At 41.6% G+C, this 26,953-nt stretch overlaps 1 protein-coding gene across 1 annotated transcript in view; it reads right to left on the bottom strand.

Annotated features, from left to right (window-relative positions):
* LOC126237082 (transmembrane protein KIAA1109 homolog) overlaps positions 1-26,953 on the bottom strand; it is a 567,281-nt gene that overhangs the window by 401,407 nt on the left and 138,921 nt on the right. Inside the window, exon 24 of the mRNA XM_049946881.1 lies at positions 8,701-8,892. Coding sequence (XP_049802838.1) covers positions 8,701-8,892 — 192 coding nt within the window. The remainder of the gene's footprint in view (positions 1-8,700; positions 8,893-26,953) is intronic.

Here is a 26,953-nt window from a genome sequence, read left to right as displayed (position 1 = left end):
GGCCTTTGGGGGTAATGCCAAATGTCAGACAAGCCTGAGAAAATAGAATATGGGAGCGTAATCTGGCTAGGGCAAAGGCATGTTTGCGGAGGGAATGTAAATAAAACTTAATGGGGTCATTGTGGGGGTGTTGTGAGGGTGACATGGTATTAGAAGGTGGAAAGTGTAAAATGAGGCTGAAATGAAAATGAAAATAAAAATATATGGGGAGAGATAAAGGTGAACTGGAAAGTAACTGGAGATCTGGTGTGAAAAAAGGCGAGAAGGTGTTGGTTACAGCTGGGCTATGTTGGACTTGGGCTGGTAGACAACGATGTGCACAAAGGTTAGGTGGTTGTGTTGCCGCCAAAACACGTTAAAGGACGGAGAAATTCGGGAAAATTTCGAAAACTGCGTGTAATATATTAAAAGGAGTGGTTTTGTGGTGGCAGATTATGAAAACGAGGCTAACAATTGTCAGACAATTGTTATCCATCCACACATATGTGTGGATGGATATGTGTGTGTGTGCGAGTGTATACCCGTCCTTTTTTCCCCCTAAGGTAAGTCTTTCCGCTCCCGGGATTGGAATGACTCCTTACCCTCTCCCTTAAAACCCACATCCTTTAGTCTTTCCCTCTCCTTCCCTCTTTCCTGATGAGGCAACAGTTTGTTGCGAAAGCTTGAATTTTGTGTGTATGTTTGTATTTGTTTGTGTGTCTATGGACGTGCCAGCGCTTTCGTTTGGTAAGTCACATCATCTTTGTTTTTAGATATATTTTTCCCACGTGGAATGTTTCCCTCTTTTAATATATAGTTATAATAGAGGGAAACATTCCACGTAGGAAAAATATATCTAAAAACAGAGATGATGTGACTTACCAAATGAAAGTGCTGGCAGGTCGACAGACACACAAACAAACACAACAATACACACAAAATTCAAGCTTTCGCAACAAACTGTTGCCTCATCAGGAAAGAGGGAAGGAGAGAGAAAGACGAAAGGATGTGGGTTTTAATGGAGAGGGTAAGGAGTCATTCCAATCCCGGGAGCGGAAAGACTTACCTTTTTTCCGCCTAAGGTAAGTCTTTCCGCTCCCGGGATTGGAATGACTCCTTACCCTCTCCATTAAAACCTTCGTCTTTCCCTCTCCTTCCCTCTTTCCTGATGAGGCAACAGTTTGTTGCGAAAGCTTGAATTTTGTGTGTATTGTTGTGTTTGTTTGTGTGTCTGTCGACCTGCCAGCACTTTCATTTGGTAAGTCACATCATCTCTGTTTTATATATATATATATATATATATATATATATATATAAAAAGAAAGATGATGTGACTTACCAAATGAAAGTGCTGGCAGGTCGACAGACACACAAACAAACACAAACATACACACAGAATTCTAGCTTTCGCAACCAACGGTTGCTTCGTCAGGAAAGAGGGAAGGAGAGGGAAAGATGAAAGGATGTGGGTTTTAAGGGAGAGGGTAAGGAGTCATTCCAATCCCGGGAGCGGAAAGACTTACCTTAGGGGGAAAAAAGGACAGGTATACACTCGCACACACACACATATCCATCCACACATACAGACACAAGCAGACATATTTAAAGACAAAGAGTTTGGGCAGAGATGTCAGTCGAGGTGGAAGAGTAGAGGCAAAGAAGTTGTTGAGAGACAAGTGAGGTATGAGTGGCGGCAACTTGAAATTAGCGGAGATTGAGGCCTGGCGGATAACGAGAAGAGAGGATATACTGAAGGGCAAGTTCCCATCTCCGGAGTTCGGATTGGTTGGTGCTGGTGGGAAGTATCCAGATAACCCGGACGGTGTAACACTGTGCCAAGATGTGCTGGCTGTGCACCAAGGCATGTTTAGCCACAGGGTGATCCTCATTACCAACAAACACTGTCTGCCTGTGTCCATTCATGCGAATGGACAGTTTGTTGCTGGTCATTCCCACATAGAATGCATCACAGTGTAGGCAGGTCAGTTGGTAAATCACGTGGGTGCTTTCACACGTGGCTCTGCCTTTGATCGTGTACACCTTCCGGGTTACAGGACTGGAGTAGGTGGTGGTGGGAGGGTGCATGGGACAGGTTTTGCACCGGGGGCGGTTACAAGGATAGGAGCCAGAGGGTAGGGAAGGTGGTTTGGGGATTTCATAGGGATGAACTAACAGGTTACGAAGGTTAGGTGGACGGCGGAAAGACACTCTTGGCGGAGTGGGGAGGATTTCATGAAGGATGGATCTCATTTCGGGGCAGGATTTGAGGAAGTCGTATCCCTGCTGGAGAGCCACATTCAGAGTCTGGTCCAGTCCCGGAAAGTATCCTGTCACAAGTGGGGCACTTTTGTGGTTCTTCTGTGGGGGATTCTGGGTTTGAGGGGATGAGGAAGTGGCTCTGGTTATTTGCTTCTGTACCAGGCCGGGAGGGTAGTTGCGGGATGCGAAAGCTGTTGTCAGGTTGTTGGTGTAATGCTTCAGGGATTCCGGACTGGAGCAGATTCGTTTGCCACGAAGACCTAGGCTGTAGGGAAGGGACCTTTTGATGTGGAATGGGTGGCAGCTGTCATAATGGAGGTACTGTTGCTTGTTGGTGGGTTTGATGTGGACGGACGTGTGAAGTTGGCCATTGGACAGGTGGAGGTCAACGTCAAGGAAAGTGGCATGGGATTTGGAGTAGGACCAGGTGAATCTGATGGAACCAAAGGAGTTGAGGTTGGAGAGGAAATTCTGGAGATCTTCTTCACTGTGAGTCCAGATCATGAAGATGTCATCAATAAATCTGTACCAAACTTTGGGTTGGCAGACCTGGGTAACCAAGAAGGCTTCCTCTAAGCGACCCATGAATAGGTTGGCGTACGAGGGGGCCATCCTGGTACCCATGGCTGTTCCCTTTAATTGTTGGTATGTCTGGCCTTCAAAAGTGAAGAAGTTGTGGGTCAGGATGAAGCTGGCTAAGGTAATGAGGAAAGAGGTTTTAGGTAGGGTGGCAGGTGATCAGCGTGAAAGGAAATGCTCCATCGCAGCGAGGCCCTGGACGTGCGGAATATTTGTGTATAAGGAAGTGGCATCAATGGTTACAAGGATGGTTTCCGGGGGTAACAGATTGGGTAAGGATTCCAGGCGTTCAAGGAAGTGGTTGGTGTCTTTGATGAAGGATGGGAGACTGCATGTAATGGGTTGAAGGTGTTGATCTACGTAGGCAGAGATACGTTCTGTGGGGGCTTGGTAACCAGCTACAATGGGGCGGCCGGGATGATTGGGTTTGTGGATTTTAGGAAGAAGGTAGAAGGTTGGGGTGCGGGGTGTCGGTGGGGTCAGGAGGTTGATGGAGTCAGGTGAAAGGTTTTGCAGGGGGCCTAAGGTTCTGAGGATTCCTAGAAGCTCCGCCTGGACATCGGGAATGGGGTTACCTTGGCAAACTTTGTATGTGGTGTTGTCTGAAAGCTGACGCAGTCCCTCAGCCACATACTCCCGACGATCAAGTACCACGGTCGTGGAACCCTTGTCCGCCGGAAGAATGACGATGGATCGGTCAGCCTTCAGATCACGGATAGCCTGGGCTTCAGCAGTGGTGATGTTGGGTGTAGGATTAAGGTTTTTTAAGAAGGATTGAGATGCAAGGCTGGAAGTCAGAAATTCCTGGAAGGTTTGGAGAGGGTGATTTTGAGGAAGAGGAGGTGGGTCCCGCTGTGACGGAGGACGGAACTGTTCCAGGCAGGGTTCAATTTGGATGGTGTCTTGGGGAGTTGGATCATTAGGAGTAGGATTAGGATCATTTTTCTTCGTGGCAAAGTGATATTTCCAGCAGAGAGTACGGGTGTAGGACAGTAAATCTTTGACGAGGGCTGTTTGGTTGAATCTGGGAGTGGGGCTGAAGGTGAGGCCTTTGGATAGGACAGAGGTTTCGGATTGGGAGAGAGGTTTGGAGGAAAGGTTAACTACTGAATTAGGGTGTTGTGGTTCCAGATTGTGTTGAAAGGAATTTTGAGGTTTTGGAGGGAGTGGAGCTGGAAGTGGGAGATTGAGTAGATGGGAGAGACTGGGTTTGTGTGCAATGAGAGGTGGTTGAGGTTTGCTGGAAAGGTTGTGAAGGGTGAGTGAGTTGCCTTTCCGGAGGTGGGAAACCAGGAGATTGGATAGTTTTTTGAGGTGGAGGGTGGCATGCTGTTCTAATTTACGGTTGGCCTGTAGGAGGATGCTCTGAACAGCCGGTGTGGATGTGGGAGAGGAAAGATTAAGGACTTTTATTAAGGATAGGAGTTGACGGGTGTGTTCATTGGCTGAGTTGATGTGTAGGTGAAGGATTAGGTGGGTGAGGGCAATGGATTGTTCAGTTTGGAACTGGTATAGGGACTGATGGAAGGAAGGGTTGCAGCCAGAGATGGGAACTTTAAGTGTGAGGCCTTTGGGGGTAATGCCAAATGTCAGACAAGCCTGAGAAAATAGAATATGGGAGCGTAATCTGGCTAGGGCGAAGGCATGTCTGCGGAGGGAATGTAAATAAAACTTAATGGGGTCGTTGTGGGGGTGTTGTGCGGGTGACATGGTACTAGAAGGTCGAAAGTGTAACGTGAGGCTGAAATGAAAATGAATATAAAAATATGTGGGGAGAGATAAAGGTGAAGTAGAAAGCAAATGGAGATCTGGTGTGAAAAGAGGCGAAAAGGGGTTGGTTGGAGCTGGGTTATGTTGATCCTGTGGTGAAATAGTGTAGGTAGAAAACGATGTGCATAAAGGTTAGGTGGTTGTGTTGCCGCCAAAACACGTTAAAGGGTGGAGAAATTCGGGAAAATTTCGAAAAAACTACGTGAGGATGTATTAAAAGTAGTGGTATGGTGGAGGCAGATTATGGAAATGACGCTAACAATTGTCTGGTGGAGAAATAATAACGTTAAAACCTGTGGGAAGCGGCTAAAAATGATCGGTGATGTGAAAAAACGGAAATCGAAATAAAGCAAAAGTTATTAAAACTAGCCGACTATTTTTTCCACGTGGAATGTTTCCCTCTGTTATATATATATATATATAATGAGGGAAACATTCCACGTAGGAAAAATATATCCAAAAACAAAGATGATGCGACTCACCAAACGAAAGCACTGGCAGGTCGACAGACACACAAACGAACACAAACACACACACAAAACTCAAGCCCTCGCAACAAAATGTTGCCTCATCAGGAAAGATGTCTAAAATTTGTTGACAATTGTGTTAATGATTGATTACTGCTATTAAGAGGCATTATGCAATATGTTTAATACAACAGTGAAATACAGTTTCCAAAAAGGTAACTCACTAAGGCAAGAAATGTAGGTAGCTACTTGTATGTGTAATTGTGTATTTTTATGTATCTCTGTGTCTGTATTTTATGTTGACAGTTGTGTTAATGACTGATTACTGCAATTAAGAGGCATTTTACAGTATGTTCAATAGAACAGTGAAATACAATTTCCAAATAGGTAACTCAGTAAGGCAAGAAATGTATGTATCTATTTATATGCGTAATTGTGTATTTTTATGTATCTCTGTATCTGTATTTTATGTATTTATGTGTTGACAAAGCCGTTACAATTTACACTGATTTGGGTGGCTAAATAAATACATATTTAAACTGCAATAAATTATAAAGAAACACATGGAATCCAATAAAGAAACACACATATTTTTACAGTTCATATAAAGGTCTTTGATAAAGTAAATATACAACATTCTACATCTGCATTTATACTTTGCAAACCACAATGAGGTCTATGGCTGATGGTATGTCCCATTGTACCCATTATTAGGGTTTCTTACTGTTCCACTCACGTATGGAGCATGGGAAGAATAATTGTCTGAATGCCTCTGTGCATGCAGTAATTATTCTAATCTTATCCTCATGATCCCTATGTGAGTGATACATAGGGGGTTGTAGTATATTCCTAGCCGGTTCTTGAAACTTTGCTAATAGACTTTCTCAGGATAGTTATCTAATTTGAGACTTCCAGTTCAATTCCTTCAGTATTTCTGTGATACTCTCCCATGGATTAAACAAACTTGTGACTATTTGTGCAGCTCTTCTCTGTATGTGTTCAATATCCCCTGCTAGTCCTATTTGGTAAGGGTCCCACACACTTGAGTAATATTCTAGGATGGGTCAGACGAGTGATTTGATAACAATCTCTTTTGTAGACTGATTGCACTTCTCCAATATTCTACCACAAACCGAAGTCTACCACCTGCTTTGCCCACGACTGGGCCTATGTGATCATTCCATTTCACATCCCTACAAAGTGTTACACTCAGGTATTTGTATGAGCTGGTCAATTCCAACAGTGACTAACTAGTTATGGTCACAGTAAACTACATTTTTTCAATTTGTGAAGTGCAAAATTTTATATTTCTGAACAGTTAGATCAAGTTGCCAATCTCTGAACAATGCTGAAATCTTATCAAGATCTGATTAAATATTTATGCATCTTTTTCTGGCTAGTACTTCATTATAAATAACTACACCATCAGCAAAAAGCGTGATTTATGGGAGGTATTAAGAAGAAGAGACATGCCAATACATCTTATACAGCTAATTCAGAAGGTCTACAATAATACAAGAATGCGAATTACTGAGGATAATGAAAAAAGATCAGGGACTTTAATATTAGTATTTTATCCATCTTCAGCAACTGTATTTGTATTTACTGAAATAATCAGCAACCAGGTGAAAAAAAGAAATGTTATTTCCTTAACCGGTTTCAGGTTTCAGGCACCTAGTGCCCTTCTTCAGAATGATGTGATTCATAGCACCCATAAAAAATAGTCTGTATACCTATTGGTGAACACACAGATATTGACATATCTCCAAAAATTTTATTGAAACCCAAGCTTTTGTTCTGAGTACAGAAAATATGTCAATTAACACTAGAACCACAGCTGGGACCCTCATAACCTGTTCCTTAATTCTTTCGTTGGTCACTATTTTGTATTATTGCCTAGACTCCTGAATTTCTGTGACTTTGTGTCAAATAAATTAACTAATGATCACACTTAATTTTACCATTTATGGTGAAACCTCAAAAAAGAGTAATCCAGATTCACTTCGAACTGCAGCCCAATCAGTTCTGATCCCAGTGCTGCTGCTGTTATGATGATCTCATATCTTGTATCATTTCATTTTTATTTTTAGATTGTGTTTGCTCAATGCTCTCAAAATTCACTAACATGTCACTATCTGATGGTGTTGCAGTTCTCCAGCACTAGAGTGGAGAGAGATCAGGTTGCTACATGTCTGAATGTGTGCATAAGTATTGCCCAGTCAGTGATTAGTTTCATGAAATATGGTGTTAGTAATGGATTCTAAATGTATGAACAGTGCTTGCAACATAAACATTTATTATGGCCACACTGTAAATTCCAAAATGAGATTTTGGCTCATGAACCTGAGGGTTAGCCAGTGGAGATTTCATCTCAGGAAGAATTGCCACACCCTGTAGTTTCAGATTCTTCATCAGAAGTTGATGTTACACTACATGATGATTTACTGATACTGATGAGGAAGTAATGTACATTCATATGTTTATTTTATGATTGTTCATCTATGTGTTACATGGACACACTTTTCAACTGTGACAATTACGTTTGTATGTTGGTGCAACCTTACGTGAACAAGGGAAGAAATGTCACATGTGATTATTTTTTCGGCTCCTTGGCTGTCTGTGAAACCTTGAAAGCAAGTGCTACAGGTAATGTGAACACCACAAATTGATCTCACAGGGAAATACCAGTCTGAGTAAAGAAGGCAAAAGATGAGTTAAATAGCACAGGGTTGCTGAAGAAGAATGGTATGACAGAGACTTTTTACAGGGAAAGAGAAGCAAGAATGTCCTGATTTTCAGCTATATGTATCCTTATGTGAAAACTGAGGATGATTTGAAAAGGAAGCCAGACCCAGATACATTTTATAACTGCTCTAAATATGGAGTGGACATGCTTGACCAAATGGCTTGCAAATACTCAGTCAAAGCACCATGCAGACACTGGCCTGTTCACACAGTTTACAACATGCTGGATTTGGCTGGGATAAATGTCTGGGTATTGTACAATGCTATAAACAAGTAAAAGTTGAAATGCAGGGACTTCATACTGCAGTTTGGGGGAGGAGCTTGCTGAGAGCTACACAGCAATCTGAAAGACTAGTACCTGTGTACTCCTGGCGATATTCCTAAGAGACAAGAAAAGTGAACATATTGCCTTGAAAAGTCTTACTGTACTGGAAACAAATCATTTGTTAGCTGTCAGGCATGTACGACAATTGCCTGCAATAAATGCACCTCTATAGACTATTATTTGCGCTCACTATGCGATGCTAGCCAGTAGAGGCACACAGCAAATGTGTCTAAGTTTTCTTAATGATTATTGATAATCTGAGAAAAGATACTTTATTTTTGTTGATAATATAACAAAATATCCAGCATCTCAAAGAATAGATTTGTTAGTGGCCACTGACATTGGATAATAAAACGGAAAGGTACCCTGGTCATGAGTGATCCAGCCACAGTTCCAGGTATGACCAAGTAACAGTAGTTCTAGTGTTAATTGTAACTTAACTGAGTTCCTGTCATGTAGAAAATTAAAGTACTAATGCGTAATATTTTTAAATTTTAAAAAGTTTATTTCACTTCATTCAACCATTTCACTTGCACATTAAACTAAGTTCCTTGTGTTTGAGTGACTTTTACTAACCTGAAAGAAGCTACATTAATCCCATCCTGGAAATCTTGTTTGCTTGGTTTGAAGAACCTTGGTCCATTGCGATTGCTTCCAAAGAATGCACAGCCACCAATGCATCCGCACTTTCCCATGGATCTTGTTGATGTATCACCAGACCACAAGAACCACAATCTCTTGGTAGATTCATCATGGACTCTCAAATACCTGAAAAAAGTGGCCATAATATAACTTGTGGATTTGAATAATATTTTAAAAATCTCCAATTTACTAGGTTAAAATTACTGGATATCTGCAAACCGATCAATGCTAATGCCACAACAGCAAAACCTAATGAAGAATATTACAGTGTAAATTGGTCAATATATGAGAATGTATAGTAGCAATGCAAAAGATAAAAACACTAGACTGACAGTGAATGGTGCAGATTTTTAAGTCGAATCCTGTAAGGTTAACACACTTTTTTCACTACACTGGACTTATGTTAATGTGCAATGTGTAGTAACTCTATTAAATCAACATTTCATTGATTTCAATCTATCTGTGTATCAGGCTAAGAAATTTTCTCCTTGCCTTCATGCTTCCAAATAACATATCACTGTTGATGGCTAAATCTCTTCTGCTACAGACATACAGGATGCTATCCTCATGTTTTGTTTTAAATTTGAGACAATTTTCAAAAGGTTTCAAATAATATCAAATATAAGGTCCAGAATGTCACATGCAAGTTCATCCAAGGACACTTAATAGTGACCATTCCTCCATTGTTCCGTATCTATCTTTGGTCTTATTTATTTTATTTCACCTTTACAGAAACACTCACTTGAGAGAAACTCTTGCATTAGCTCTGATTATCACGGGAAAAGGAATTGATCTGATGTAACACAACATGATAAACGCAAGTGTTCCAAATCTGGGTTGATAGTTTCTGGCAGAATGCTTATTCAGCACCCCCCCCCCCCCCCCTCGCCACACACACAAAACCACTGTATGGCTACATTGATCCAGTTGACTATTCCATAGTGGCACTAAAGTTTGACTGCAATGAGGTTTTGTGTCAGGTGGAGTGGTTGTGGAGAGAAATAAGGTAGGTAGGAGGAAAAAGGGTTGATGAAGGATGGCTGACAGTTGGGAAGAAATGGCAGTAGGTGCATGCGATAGGAATGTGACAATGGTGAGCTCCTTCTGGCTGCAGGTAGAGGGGGGTTTACGTGCAGCACCCAATCTACATCACATGATGTGGATTGGGATGGCAAATCCAACACAAGAAGTGGGGAAACATGGAGAGGAGGGTGTGAGTGCAGGATGATGGGAGTGTAACAGTATTTACTGGGTGAGTGCACAGGTCAGGTCTTGCATATGGATCTTCCGCAAGGGAATAACCTATGTAGCAAGGGATTGAGAGTGTGAGTGGTACAAGAATGGACTACATCCAAAAGCTTTGCAAAATGGTAGGATTGTGGGAATGCATGGATGTGGCACAAGAAATCCACTCACAGACTAAGTTTGGGGTTCGGAGGTTAATGCACATCTGTGAAAGCTTTAATAGGACCATCAGCATGCTAGACACAGGACACTCTGCATCAACCATGGCTCATGCACACTCCCATTCCCTACTTCCACTTCCACTTCCCCTTCCCCTTCTCCAAATCCCAATAAAGCTGCAGCACCAGCACAATGTAGTCAGTCAGGTAATTGTAGCTGTGCAGATGTATGTGTATTCAATTAGCTCTGGAGAGGGATTCATCCAAACACTACAACTTCATCAGTTTTGTTTGCATGTCTGATGATGATGATGATGCATACATGTGGGATGCTCAACAAAAAGATCATCATCACCCATATGAAGCATCAACACGCTTATTTGCTTTGGATGATGGGGTGGAGTGATGGTGATAGTGGTGGTGGTGATTGGGGGTGGGGAGTCAGGGGCTACCTACATCTAAATCTACATCTACATACATACTCTGCAAGACACCATATGGTGGCAGTGTTAGGCTGTCCCCAAAGGCAGAGTTGTTTATACTGAACGAAAATCCACCTATCGATTATAAACATATACAGGGTGAAAAGTATTTTAACTGACAAACTCTGGGATGTTGTAGGGGACATAAAAACAAATATTTTTCCCTAATGTCATTTTTTCCTATGAGGAGTATTTAAACCAGTAGAGGAAGATTTATCTGGCGGCAAATTAATTAAACCAACAAACACTTTTCCATTTTTTTTTATGACCAAGTGACAACACATTAATACAACCCAATTTCAATTACAGTAGATTTTCGGAAATGCCTCCTTTGATACATATACAAAGGTTAAACCGTCAGATCATGTGCTGTCTGACATGGTCAAAAACCCCAGGAGTATCCTGAATTGTCCCTGCTGCTGCTACTATCCGAGCAAACAGATCCTCTTCTGATGCAGCAGGAGTTGCCTAAACAAGGTTGTGCATCCCTCCCCACACAATAAACTCCAGAGGGGACATATCTGGGGATCGAGCAGGCCATGATACAGGACCACCTCTGCCAATCCACGTCAGTCCAGGGGTCGACACACAAGACGACTGTAATGTGCCGGCGCCCCGTCATGTTGGAACCACATGTGTTGTCTTGTAGCCAGCGGGACGTCTTCCAGCAACTTCCTCAAATTGCAGCGTTCTTGTTGTGCAACGGCGTCCCTATTCAGGTAATCTGCTAAATGACCCGGTCTCACGCAGATGTTGGTACACAGCAGCAAAGGTCGTATGATGTGGGATACGGCGATTACGATATTGTTGTTGATAAACCCGCTGTACAGCTCGTCCGTTGTGGTGTGCTACGCAGTACTCACCAACCATATCAGTGTACTCACTCCAGGTGTATCGATCGATTAGTAAACAGAGACAATGCACTACTACACTGGTGGACAGCAATTGCCTACAACTGAAGAGCGTAATACGCCCTCTAACAACCGAAGAGCATAATATGACCTCCACTGGTTTAAATAATCCTCATAGGAAAAACTGACATTAGGGAAAAATATTTGTTTTGATGTCCCCTACAACCTTCCAGAGTTTGTCCGTTTAAATACTTTTCACCCTGTATAAAAAAATAAAAAAAATAAAAAAAAAACACAGTTATGATGCACTAAACTATGACAATGAAAAGTGATTAATAAAAATGCCAAATTATCTGTGCTAATCATCCATTCAGGTCATGATAATCACCCCTCTCCTCCCAGCATTTTAGGGTTGAGGCCTGGCAGTTCACAATATTTTACAACCTGTGTTACACTGGTGTGTGTGTCAGCATGAATGGTGGGCACATCTCCAGCCAAACTGAGGGTTGCCCTTATGTCAATACATAAAACACACATAACCAAATATGCTGAATCAAAAGTGGCATACGCAAACTTTACACAGATGGATCTTCCCACCAGAGGAGGAAATCTTTTGTTAGTGGCCAGTGTCCTGATCACAGTCTGGCGAATAGCACTTCCTTCCCTTGGTGTGTTTGGCATCAAGTCCGCCAGACCTGCATAGTCGATTTGAGCAATTGCATTTCGTTGTTTGTCACTTCCAACCATTTGGTTTTCCACTGAAGTGCAATCCTTCTGTCAGATGGCCTACCAGGGAATGACACATTGACTCACATCACCATTCCAACAAGGTTCTTTGGCTGCTTTGTCGGCTGTGTCATTTTCCTTTATCCTGACCACCTCCTTGCAAATGACCACCTCCTAGGCTCAGTATTGGATCCACTGTAAGGTGTCATGGATGGTCTGAATAAGGGGTCTATTGACAATTTAGTTTTGTAATGAGCTGTTATGGTTGCTTCTTCCATTATTTACAGTCCACCAAGTACTTTCCATTACCAATGTTATGATGGAAAAAGATCAGTCCAATAATTTGTGCTGCATTAATTGCACACCAAACTCTTGATCTCGTGTCATGTAGATGTTGTCAATGTAACTGATGATTTTAAGAGCTCCTACATCAACTGCTCTGCCAGTTCATGAACCCCAATCAACACTACACATGTTCACGAGACCAATCTCTCTATTGTGCACAGAATGCAATAGCCAAATGCACTATTGATGTAGAGCAACAGTATGTGAATTGATCAGCTGATTTACTACTTTACTACAGTTGCTTTGTAAGGTTTCAGTCTGAGTTTGTGCACAGCTCTGTGAGCAGATACTAATGACACGCCAGGCTGAAGTCATAAACGGCACAATGATTTTCTCAGACTTCTTTCTAAGGCCATTCTTCACTAGTCTAGTTCAGCTAACATCAATACACAGTCTTCCACAGTCCCTCGGACTGGAATGATTGTGGCAGTTGATATCTGCCTTCCTAGTATCGGTTTCTGAGCAAAACCAACCGTAGTGCTTGTCTCTTCCACGAAACAATCTCTATATTACTAACTGTTACTGCATTAGGATATTGCAAATCAGTTGACACCCTGCAGAAGAAGTTGGAGTATCCTTTCGAAAACCCTAATGGCTTAAATGCCAATTCCATTGCTTGTGTCTAACATTTGACCACGACATACTTTTGAATCAGTCGTACACTCACAGAACAAAGTTTTGACAGTGCAGCAGTAATAAGTGATCCTGTCAATGGAACTTAGCAAGATGGCACCGATAGGAAAGTGTAGTGACACTTCTCTCTCGTTAAAAAGGCAAAAAATGAACAGTTCTTCGTGTAGAGAATGTGAAAAGCGTGTGATGAAAGGTATTCTGTGTATCAAATGCAACTACTGGTTACACGAAAAGAGCACAAAAGTAAATCTAAAATTCGTCAGCGATGATTTTCTGTGGACATGTCACGGTAGTTTACGTGACGAAACGGCCTATCTTGTAAGTGCAGTTGATACAAAAAACGAAATTATATAGTTACTACAAAGTGACATTGAGGCATTAAAAACCGAACTTTCGACCACCGAGATAGAAAACGGTACATTATTACAAGAAAAGAAGTCCTGTGTGTGTAAAAGCCATCAAATGGAAAAGCAAGAAGATCGCGAAAACATGAGTGACTGATTGGTGTTCCCATTTATGTCTCGGTAAACCCAGTAAGCCAAAAACCGGAAGATAAATATAAATGGGAGGTGGTGACATACAGCAAAAAGAAAAACAAGGTGACATACGCAAAAAAATGAAAATGACTTTTTAATAATTGGCGATTCACTGCTGAAGAATATCGTTGTCCCCAATTGCAAGATCGACCTATGACCTGGAATTAGAACACAACAACTCGGTAAACATTTTAAAAATACGGTAAATGCAAGACAAGATACTACAGGACCAGGTTCGGAAACCAGACATAATTATAAAAGGGTGTTTATACATGTTGGAACGAATTCGTTAAGGAGCAGCAGTGAGGAATAAATGGCAAACGAAACAAGAAATATGATTCGTTCTGCAATAAATATGTATGCAGGATCTCGGCTGATACTTAACGGAATCATAAACAGAATGTCGGTGAGGGAAAAATATATCGCCAAAACAAACTGTGCTCTTAAAGAACAATGTGATTGTCTTGGGGTAATTTTTATAGACCCAAAGAAATTCCTACGTGAAAACTCACTAGCGAAGAATGGCTTGCATTTAAATAGACTGGGGTCTGTAACATTCAGCAGAATGTTTGCAGATGTCTGCAAAATCATTATGGCCTGAAGGGGATGAAAAATCATACACTCTAGCTGGAAAAGAAAAATATAAGCACCATACAAAAAAAAGACGATACTAAAGAATTTGCCTCAGAATACAGCTCACAACATGTAAACCAACAAAAGAAAAATTACATAAAAGTACTTCATCAAAATATTCAGTACTTTGGTAACAAAAAATTAGAAGCAGAAGTACTTCTTAGTGAAGTAAGACCAGACATATTGTGCGTAAGTGAACATAGACTAACTGAAAGTAAAATATGTAATGTTGCAATAGAGGACTACAAACTAGCTAGTTACTTCTGCAGATCTAAATATAAGGGTGGTGGCATTTGTATACATATTAAAACAGGTACTCTACTACAGAATGTACTACAGTGAAGCTGCTCCATTGCCCATAGCTAGAGAAAAAGACTTTGAAGTTACTTGTATAGTCACAGAGGATTTTAGAGTCTTTTGTGTGTACAGGTCACCATGTGGCAATATTAGCATCTTTCTGAAAAAAGAATTGCTAGCTTATTGAGAATGAATATGAAGAGAAATCTTATTATATGTGGAGACTTCAACATTGACATGGGAAAAGACACAAAAATAAGACAGGATTTTGAAGAATTGTTAATACAGCATAACATGAAAGTAACAATAACTGCACCAAGAAGAGTAACTTCACAAAGTGAGACAGTTATTGACAACATAATTACTAATATGTGTAACTATGAGTCACATGTAGCTCATACAGAAATATCTGATCATCATGGACAACTAATCAGCTTTTGCAGAAGTAATGACACAGTATCAGAACCAAAACAAACAACCAAAGAAATTGGGGTCATCAGTGAACAAAATTTCAACATCTTTAGAACAATGTTAAGTAAGGAAACATGGAATGAAACCCTACAGGCCCAGAGTGTAAATGAAAAATATGATGCATTTATTTTAACAATTAAGTACCATTTTAATGTAGCATTTCCCGAAGTAAAGAGACAAGAAAGGCAGCAAGATCAAACACAGTGGATTACCAGTGAAATACTAGAACAGCAAAGGAAGCTACAGGATCTGAGACGGCTGGGCGAAGCTGAAAACTATAAAATGTTAAAAAAGAACTATAGAAAAACAATAAAAGAAGCCAAAGCAAGAGCAATTGACACCACCATAAGAAACTCAAAAAACACGGCAAAGGCAGCTTGGATGCAATCAATGCTGGGGAAAAAAAAAAAAAATAGAAAAAGAAAAAGATGGGTCAAACAAAGAAGAAGGTATTAGGTCAATTAAAGTAGACAACATAGTGGTCACAGATGGTATGGAAGTAGCAAACAGACTGAATAATAACTATATCAGTGTAGTAGAAAACTTAAAATTGGAAAGAAATAGTCAAAAACAGAAGGGTATTAAGGTACCAAAAAGATCATGCAGTATTATGTTCTTAAGACCAGTCACGGCAGATGAATTGCGGAAAACTGTACAGAAACTGAAGTCCTAGAAATCAGCTGGTGCTGATGAAATATAAAATCATGTAATAAAGCTGGTAAGTGAGCAGATAATAACATCACTGCTGAAGATAGCAAACTATTCTGTCAGAGATGCAATTTTTTCAGAAAAACTGAAGATAATGAAGGTGGTGCCAGTGTACAAGAAAGGGTATAAGGATGACCCCAACAACTACAGACCAGTTTCACTAATATCAGATTTCTCGAAAATCATAGAAATGCTTATGTATACCAGATTAGTTAATTATATCTAAAAACAAAGATGATGTGACTTACCAAACGAAAGTGCTGGTAGGCTGATAGACACACAAATAAACACAAACATACACACAAAATTCAAGCTTTCGCAACCAACGGTTGCTTCATCATGAAAGAGGGAAGGAGAGGGAAAGACGAAAGGATGTGGGTTTTAAGGGAGAGGGTAAGGAGTCATTCCAATCCCGGGAGCGGAAAGACTTACCTTAGGGGGAAAAAAGGACGGGTATACACTCGCACACACACACACACATATCCATCCACACATATACAGACACAAGCAGACATATTTAAAGACAAAGAGTTTGGGCAGAGATGTCAGTCGAGGCGGAAGTACAGAGGCAAAGATGTTGTTGAAAGACAGGTAAGGTATGAGCGGCGGCAAATTGAAATTAGCGGAGGTTGAGGCCTGGCGGATAACGAGACGAGAGGATATACTGAAGGGAAAGTTCCCATCTCCGGAGTTCTGACAGGTTGGTGTTAGTGGGAAGTATCCAGATAACCCTGACGCTGTAACACTGTGCCAAGATGTGCTGGCCGTGCACCAGGGCATGTTTAGCCACAGGGTGATCCTCATTACCAACAAACACTGTCTGCCTGTGTCCATTCATGCGAATGGACAGTTTGTTGCTGGTCATTCCCACATAGAAAGCTTCACAGTGTAGGCAGGTCAGTTGGTAAATCACGTGGGTGCTTTCACACGTGGTTCTGCCTTTGATCGTGTACACCTTCTGGGTTACAGGACTGGAGTAGGTGGTGGTGGGAGGGTGCATGGGACAGGTTTTACACTGGGGGCGGTTACAAGGGTAGGAGCCAGAGGGTAGGGAAGGTGGTTTGGGGATTTCATAGGGATGAACTAAGAGGTTACGAAGGTTAGGTGGACGGCGGAAAGACACTCTTGGTGGAGTGGGGAGGATTTCATGAAGGATGGATCTCATTTCTGGGCAGGATTTGAGGAAGTTGTATCCCTGCTGGAGAGCCACATTCAGAGTCTGATCCAGTCCCGGAAAGTATCCTATCACAAGTGGGGCACTTTTGGGGTTCTTCTGTGGGAGGTTCTGGGTTTGAGGGGATGAGGAACTGGCTCTGGTTATTTGCTTCTGTACCAGGTCGGGAGGGTAGTTGCGGGATGCGAAAGCTGTTTTCAGGTTGTTCGTGTAATGGTTCAGGGATTCTGGACTGGAGCAGATTTGTTTGCCACGAAGACCTAGGCTGTAGGGAAGGGACAGTTTGATGTGGAATGGGTGGCAGCTGTCATAATGGAGGTACTGTTGCTTGTTGGTGGCTTTGATGTGGATGGACGTGTGAAGCTGGCCACTGGACAGATGGAGGTCAACGTCAAGAAAAGTGGCACGGGATTTGGAGTAGGACCACGTGAATCTGATGGAACCAAAGGAGTTGAGGTTGGAGAGGAAATTCTGGAGTTCTTCTTCACTGTGAGTCCAGATAATGAAGATGTCATCAATAAATCTGTACCAAACTTTGGGTTGGCAGACCTGGGTAACCAAGTAGGCCTCCTCTAAGCGACCCATCAATAGGTTGGCGTATGAGGGGGCCATCCTGGTACCCATGGCTGTTCCCTTTAATTGTTGGTATGTCTGGCCTTCGAATGTGAAGAAGTTTTGGGTCAGGATGAAGCTGGCTAAGGTAATGAGGAAAGAGGTTTTAGGTAGGGTGGCAGGTGATCGGCATGAAAGGAAGTGCTCCATCGCAGCGAGGCCCTGGATGTGCGGAATATTTGTGTATAAGGAAGTGATGGTTACAAGGATGGTTTCCGGGGGTAACGGATTGGGTAAGGACTCCAGGCGTTCGAGAAAGTGGTTGGCGTCTTTGATGAAGGATGGGAGACTGCATGTAATGGGTTGAAGGTGTTGATCTACGTAGGCAGAGATAAGTTCTGTGGGGGCTTGGTAACCAGCTACAATGGGGCGGCCAGGATGATTGGGTTTGTGAATTTTAGGAAGAAGGTAGAAGGTAGGGGTGCGGGGTGTCGGTGGGGTCAGGAGGTTGATGGAGTCAGGTGAAAGGTTTTGTAGGGGTCCTAAGGTTCTGAGGATTCCTTGGACATCAGGAATGGGATTACCTTGGCAAACTTCGTATGTAGTGTTGTCTGAAAGCTGACGCAGTCCCTCAGTCCCCCAGCTTCACAGTGGTGACGGGAGTAGGATTAAGGTTTTTTAAGAAGGATTGAGAGGCAAGGCTGGAAGTCAGAAATTCCTGGAAGGTTTGGAGAGGGTGATTTTGAGGAATAGGAGGTGGGTCCCACTGTGACGGAGGATGGAACTGTTCCAGGCAGGGTTCAATTTGGATAGTGTCTTGGGGAGTTGGATCATTAGGAGTAGGATTAGGATCATTTTTCTTCGTGGCAACCATTTTTCTTCGTGCCAACCCAAATTTTGGTACAGATTTATTGATGACATCTTCATTATCTGGACTCACAGTGAAGAACAACTCCAGAATTTCCTCTCCAACCTCAACTCCTTTGGTTCCACCAGATTCACGTGGTCCTACTCCTAATCCCATGCCACTTTTCTTGACGTTGACCTCCATCTGTCCAGTGGCCAGCTTCACACGTCCGTCCACATCAAACCCACCAACAAGCAACAGTACCTCCATTATGACAGCTGCCACCCATTCCACATCAAACTGTCCCTTCCCTACAGCCTAGGTCTTCGTGGCAAACGAATCTGCTCCAGTCCGGAATTCCTGAACCATTACACCAACAACCTGAAAACAGCTTTCGCATCCCGCAACTACCCTCCCAACCTGGTACAGAAGCAAATAACCAGAGCCACTTCCTCATCCCCTCAACCCAGAACCTCCCACAGAAGAACCCCAAAAGTGCCCCACTTGTGACAGGATACTTTCCGGGACTGGATCAGACTCTGAATGTGGCTCTCCAGCAGGGATACGACTTCCTCAAATCCTGCCCGGAAATGAGATCCATCCTTCACGAAATCCTCCCCACTCCATCAAGAGTGTCTTTCCGCCGTCCACCTTACCTTCGTAGCCTCTTAGTTCATCCGTATGAAATCCCCAAACCACCTTCCCTACCCTCTGGCTCCCACCCTTGTAACCGCCCCCGGAGTAAAACCTGTCCCATGCACCCTCCCACCACCACCTACTCCAGTCCTGTAACCCAGAAGGTGTACACGATCAAAGGCAGAACTACGTGTGAAAGCACCCACGTGATTTACCAACTGACCTGCCTACACTGTGAAGCTTTCTATGTGGGAATGACCAGCAACAAACTGTCCATTCGCATGAATGGACACAAGCAGACAGTGTTTGTTGGTAATGAGGGTCACCCTGTGGCTAAACATGCCCTGGTGCACGGCCAGCACATCTTGGCACAGTGTTACAGCGTCCGGGTTATCTGGATACTTCCCACTAACACCAACCTGTCAGAACTCCGGAGATGGGAACTTTCCCTTCAGTATATCCTCTCGTCTCGTTATCCGCCAGGCCTCAACATCCGCTAATTTCAAGTTGCCGCCGCTCATACCTTACCTGTCTTTCAACAACATGTTTGCCTCTGTACTTCCACCTCGACTGACATCTCTGCCCAAACTCTTTGCCTTTACAAATGTCTGCTTGTGTCTGAGTATGTGCGGATGGATGTGTGTGTGTGTGTGTGTGTGTGTGTGTGTGTGTGTGTGTGTATACCTGTCTTTTTTTCCCCCTAAGGTAAGTCTTTCCGCTCCCGGGATTGGAATGACTCCTTACCCTCTCCCTTAAAACCCACATCCTTTCGTCTTTCCCTCTCCTTCCCGCTTTCCTGATGACGCAACCGTTGGTTGCGAAAGCTTGAATTTTGTGTGTATGTTTGTATTTATTTGTGAGTCTATCAGCCTACCAGCGCTTTCGTTTGGTAAGTCACATCATCTTTGTTTTTAGATATATTTATCCCCTGTGGAATGTTTCCCTCTATTATATTCATAAGATTAGTTAATTATTTGGACAAACATAACATTCTCATACCCTCACAACATCGTTTCAGAAAGGGTAAATCTACAGAATCAGCAATTGCCAGTCTAACAGAATACATTTTACAGTCCTTAGATGAGAAAAAGGTTGTCTCTGCGATGTTTCTGGATCTTTCAAAAGCATTTGACACCAATGACCATGAAATGCTGATACAAAAATTAGGCATCTATGGCATTCGAGGTGAATGGATAAAATCATACTTGTGCAACCGCAAGCAGTGTGTATCATTAGGAAACGCATACCAATCAGAAACCAAACCCATCAAATATGGAGTGCCGCAGGGTTCGGTAATGTGTTATTTAAAGTGTTTGTTAATGATATAGGTGTTGAGGAGGAAGAAAAGAAAATATTGTATGCTGATGACATGACAATACTAAACAGTGAACAAAATATGGAACAGCTTGAGAGAAGAGAATACATATCTGCAAATGTCACAGCTCAATGGTTGTTGGAAAATGAACTGGTTATAAATCTAAAAAAGACTATGTATGCAGTGTTTAAAAACAAGGAGAAGACTGTAGACATGGATTTAGAGGTTGATGGAACAAGGCTGGAAGAAGTAGAATCTGCTAGATTCTTAGGTATTCTTGTGGATAATGAACTGAAATGGAAAAAACATATTAATAATGTCTGTAAGAAACTGAGCTCTGTCATGTTCTTAATGATGCAGCTATCACAGTATTCAGACAAGAACCTTCTGTGTACAGTGTATCATGGACTTTTTGAACCATACTTACAGTACGGAGTGACTGTGTGGGGAAACTCAAACAAACAAGAGACAAAACGAGTGTTCACATTACAAAAAAAAAAAGCAATTAGGACCATTTTAAGAAGAAAGACCTCTGAAACGTCTAGAAACTGTTTAAAGAAGTTAAGTATCTTAACTTTTTCATTGTTGTTTATATACAAAACAATAATGTACATCACAAAAGGTAGTGAGGACTGGATTACAAATGCTAGTGTACACACCCACAATACGAGAAGGAAGAATGAAGTACGGAGCATACCCCACCGACTGGCAATGCTAGAAAAGGACCCCAGTACTCTGGTATCAGACTACTAAGAAGTCTGCCTAAAAACCTGCAAGATAGTGTACTTGACAATGACTTTCCAAAGAAACTTAAAGACTATCTCATTGAAAAAAAGAGTTTTACAGTGTTGCAGAATACTTATGCCATTAAATTTGTATATATTGTTATTCATTATCAATTATATAAAAATGTAAGCTAAAGGTGAAGAAAAATAAGTGATAATGAATGTTAATACTTTGACATGTCCTACATTACATGTACATTTACTGTACACAATGTAATCTTACAGAATCAAATAAAATTCAATTCAAGTACAAGCTAAGTGAGACAAAAGCACCATAATGCATGCTGCTTCTGTTACTTTGGTCATCAAGTAAATTTGGTCATGGAAAGGGCTACTAAACAAAATTCATTAGCCCTTATATTGTTTCAACACAGTTGTTTGATAGGTTTGGGGGAGGTAACCAAACAGTGAGGCAACCAGTCCCATCAGATTAGGAAAGGACTCCAAACAACACAAACCCATATCCTAGTCAAGCTACCATGCCAGTACTTTATGTGTGGGTGTGTTTTCAATAGGCAGACTGCCAAATAAGTACTGACACAATGGTAAGTCAGTGTAGAAACAAAAAGTGGCAGCTTAGGCAGTGCAGAGGGCAATAATCATAATATATTAAAACTTTTCCATTAAAACTAAGAATCTTGTTAATTAAGAAAGATAAGCTCCTATTACCACTAGCAAAAATTGAAAACTCTGAAGCATTTCTGTATATACATTATGCACAACAGACATCATTCAGAAATCACAAAAAATGAACAATTTACTTAAATGATTATAAGTCAGTATCACATTACTGTATGTGTATTGCATGGAAAGGGGAATGACTACAGACACAAAAAGTGTAGTAAAGTCCAAGGTCACAGACATAAATAAGTAGTGCACTGCATAGCCTTTTGAATGCTGTTCTTCAGTAGTTGGAAACATACAGGGTTAGCATTTCTGAGAGTGTATATGCCCCACAAACATCAAACATTCCGAAGTTCATAACGTAATTATGGAAGTTACCAATAAGACTTAAATAGAAAGAAACTGGGTGTCCAATGGCAGTTTTAAAACATCCCCCATCAATCAGGTTTAGCTGGCACAATTACAATGTTCACAGACAATTTAAGTGTTGAACGATGGTAAGAAGTTTGCCAAGGATAAACAGTAGAAGACAAATTTAATTTTTTTTCTAAAAAATGGATCCTGTTGTCCTTCACTACACGTTAGGATCAATTACGGTGAAAGCCTAGAGAAAGACTGGCTAACAACAATGATCCAATTGTCTTGTAACCAGAAGAGAGAGCTTTATGTATCACAGCTCCAAACCAGGCTGACAGATGCACTACAAGTGATGTTGCAAAATTCTTCACCATATCATAAAAAAGGCATAAATCAAATTCTTTGCACAAAAAAACCAAAATTGCGAGAAAAAATAAAAATTAATTTGCATCACTGTTATGCATTAAATGAATAAGTTATGTAAGGAAAATATTGAACTCCATGATGACAAAAGCAGTGAGAAAAAAAAAACATATTAATTCCAATCATAGGCCACAAAATTAAATGGATCCTTCTTAACAGTAATAGAAAACACAGGGAGAAAAATTGTCTACCGCAAATGGATCAATTGGATTTAGACTGAAAGGTATTGCATACCTCACACGGAAACACCAGTTCTACCAGTCAACTGTAAGAGAGATCATAAAAAGACAGTGAAAAGTAGTAGTTCTTTTGGCTATGATGAAATTCAACCAAAGTACTAAAATCTTGTGTTGATCTGGTAGCACCGCCCCAGAGTAACATTTGTAATCAATTTTGCTGAGTCAATGTGTATTTCCTGGAAGACTGAAATATATGGTTGTAAAACCTGTTTATAGAAATGAAGACAGGCAACAGACGTCCAATTATCAACTTACAAGGAGCATTCAATAACCAATGCAACACTTTTTTTCGGCCAATTTTGGTGGCACAAATGCAGAATCTGTTGTGGGACACTGTGGAATATCCCCTATTCAACCCCTGATAGGTGGATGTGCTACACGTAGCCCTCAAAGTGGCATCTGTAATGGAGGTGCATTCCAAGCAGAGCTATCATTGAGTACCTAGTGAACAAAAGCACGGTGAGTTATTGAGAGGGGCATCTGTCATCACTGCCACAAGGTCGCGCAAACCTGTTCAACAACCCTTGTGTTGGCCGCACACATCTGTGACTCCTGCAACGTTGGAATGTGCGGGCACTGTCATTTGAGGTGATCAACAGATCACAATCAAACACCTTTCTGCACGACTGGACATCTGTGTTGGTAGCACTGACACACTCGTCCATCAGTTGGGGTACTCAAAGGTGTTCACTCACTGGGTTCCTCACTGCCTAACAGAAGACCATAAAGAACAACAAAGGAGCATCTGTGTGTAACTGCTTGTGCGTTACGAGGCAGAGCGTGATAATTCCTTGTCACAGGTGATGAAACGGGTTCATCACTTCGAACCAGAAACAAAATTGCAATCCATGGAGTAGTGCCACACCCTCTCTCCTCCAAATAAAAAGTTCAAAGCCACACCCTCAGCCGGCAAAGTCATGTAATAGTCTTCTGGGACTCTGAACAGATTATTTTGTTTGATATGTTCCTTCAGGGTGCAATGCTCAACTCAAGTGTACTGTGCTACCCTCAGGAAATTTAAGAACTGACCAAAAAACTGAAAATTAACTTCTCTTTCTCCATGAGAATGCAAGGCCTTGCACTAGTCTGCACACTGAGAGGAATTCACAAAATTTCATTGGACAGTTTGTCCTCACCCACAGTAAAGTCCCAATCTCACACCAGGCCCTCCCAGTAAGGTGCATACGGCCGTCGCATTGATTGGAGATAACATTGAAAAATAGGGTTTTGCCGGTAAAAGAGTGGGGAATAATATGGTGTACTGGATTCCTGAATAAAATCAACCTGCATTCAGAAAATAAAGTGTTGCATTACTTATTGAACACCCTTCATATCTAACTCCTTCCCAAGTTTTGAGTATGTGGTCTATTATCCTCTTTCTGAAAAACCTTTTAACAGCAGTTCATTTTGACTTCCGCAAACTTCTCTACAGAAAAAGTAATATATGACCTCACAAACTCAGTTCACATAAATAAGAAAAATTATCCTGCTTGCATTTTCTGTGATATTGTCAAGCCCTTACATTGTGTAAATCTTAAATTCTATTACAGAAATTGGATTGGTAGGGCACTATAGGCTTTTTACTTGCAATGATAAGAGCCATATCTTAACAGATAAACAAATGTGACATTAACAAATGATATAGCAGGAATAAGTCTATATTAAGAATGGGGAGACATTAAATATGATGTATCACAAATATGATGTATGACACAGTTCGGTGCCTCGACCATTCCTGATCTTGACCTACATAAATAAATTTATCTGGGACATTGGAGAATTCTTCCAAACTTGTGATGTTAGCTGATGAAACAAAATAGCTGACAGAATGCTTGAACAAATCCATACCCAACACCTAAGGAATGAAACAGGGTTCACAGCAAACAGCTTAACCCTTAATTTTACAAAAACTTATATTATACAATTGCAATGAAATAAATATAACTTAGAGGTGCCAGAAATAGAGATAACACCAAATGCATGACATTTCTAGGCATCCAGATGGATAATAAACTCATAAGGCACCAGCACATAGATAACATTAAGCAAAGCCCAGATCGGTCTGCTTTGCACTTAGACATCTCTCTGTGTTGACTTGGCAGCTGGTATTGCTAGCATACTTTCATTCAATAGTCTCCTATGGTGTAATCTTTTGGGGCAATGTAGTTAACATACAGGGTGACTTCTTTCCCGCCGTGTACAAACTCCAGGGAGTGATCAATGAGAGGATATGGAACAAAAAAGATCCAATGAAATGCATGGTTTCCATGCCAGAGACCATTTCTTCAGTCATACTTCATGACAGAGACTAGGGTCTAATATGCACCATACCACACAACCACAAAGTATGCATGGTTTCCTCCTAGAGGATGGTACTCTTCCTCAAATGTTGTCCCTAGTGCCCTCTACTGCCATAGTAATTGGTAATGTTGTGTCTGATTCACTTCTCTTGCTGACTAACCTTGTAGTAGATGTGATACTGTGTTGTAAGCAATGGTTCCATATTCGAATCAAGAGCTTGTCGACATAGTGTTTACTTACGGAGAGGCAAATGACAACAGGCGGTAGGCAGCAAGGTTTTATCAGGAGACCTATCCCACTGACAACAACCACAGCATTCAATGTTTGCAACAGTGTTTCACCATTTGTCTGATACAGGGTTGTTTCAGGAAGCAGGAAATCATGAAGAATGTAACCAAAATGTTCAGACACCAGACTTGCAGGGAAATTTGATTAAAACTGTGGAAGGCGATTGCCACGTCAGTACCAAGCAGCTCGCCTGTCAGTACAGAGTAAGCCAGACAACAATGTGGAACATTCTCCATCATAATTTTTACTACCCTTATCACTTACAGAATTTGCAGAGCGTACACTAGCAACAGACTTTCCATGTCAGGAGCAGTCCTGTCACTGGTTTCTTTACCAAACAACCACAATTCTGGGATTTGTGTCATCCATTCTATTCACAGATGAGGCCACCTTTATGCAGAGTGATGTCTTCAAGTTCCATAATTCATCTGCCGGATAGTAGCAGACCCCCATGGTATGGTGACAACAAATCATCAGCATCAGTGCAGCCAAAATGTGTTGGCCAGGATAACTGGTGACCATATTTTGGGATCAGTCTTCCTTCCATGTCACTTAACAGGTCGGAACTATCAGTGTTTCTTGTAGATGAATTTGACTCCCCTGCTGGAAGGAGTGCCACTGATGATTCAAAGGGTTGTGTGGCTGCTACATGCTGGTGCCCCGGCCCACTTAGCCATTAACATCTGCACGCATCTCAATTATGCTTTCCCTGGTCAATTGATCGGACAAGGGGGTCCAGTTGCATGGCCTGCTCGCTCACCGGATCTCAACCTGTGCCATTTCTGTTTATGGGGCCATCATGTATGCAGAGCCCATTCCAAATTTGGAGACACCGGAGCAGCATATTCACACTGCCTTTGACACTGTTCAGATGCAGCCTGCCCAATGTGGATGCGTGAGACAGAACGTGCTACGGTGCATACACGCACGTGCTGAGGCACATGGAAACCATTTTCACCATGTACTGTAATTGTGGCTGCATGGTAAAGTGCATATTAGATTGCAGTGTCTGTAACAATGTATGATTGAATAAATGGTCTCTAGCACGGAAACCATGCATTTCCAGACACAAGTTCATTAGACCTTTTTTGTTCATATTCTCTCAATCAATCAATCCCTGGAGTTTGTACATGACAGGAAAAAAATCATCGTGTATTCCACAGATATGTTCAGTAAAATTATTGTGTGAAGCAGTTAATCAAAAATCTTGCAAAAATCTCTTCAGGGATTCTTACATTTACAAGCCAATACAAATATTCCCTTAGGGTATTTGCGGTTAATAACAAGAATGAAATTACGATGAACTGTGCAATTCACAACCACACTACTAGAAATAAAAATTATTTCCATAAAGGCTATGCATCCCTATTTAAGGTCCATAATGGAATTTTACTCCGTTTAATCTTAGGGTACGTTTATGCTGCAGCCTCGCTGCTGGAACCTAGTTGCTGGCACATCACACCTCGTTACATTTAAGCTGCGCCTCACTGCCTGCCCCAGAAGTTATTGCCCTGCATCTCCACATAGTTAGCAGAGTGCTAGCAGAGTCGAATACAGCATT

The sequence above is a fragment of the Schistocerca nitens genome, chromosome 2 (assembly GCF_023898315.1).
Source record: "Schistocerca nitens isolate TAMUIC-IGC-003100 chromosome 2, iqSchNite1.1, whole genome shotgun sequence".
Lineage (NCBI taxonomy): Eukaryota > Metazoa > Arthropoda > Insecta > Orthoptera > Acrididae > Schistocerca > Schistocerca nitens.
The sequence above is the reverse complement of the archived record's forward strand: the minus strand, read 5'-3'. Positions and strand labels throughout refer to the sequence as shown.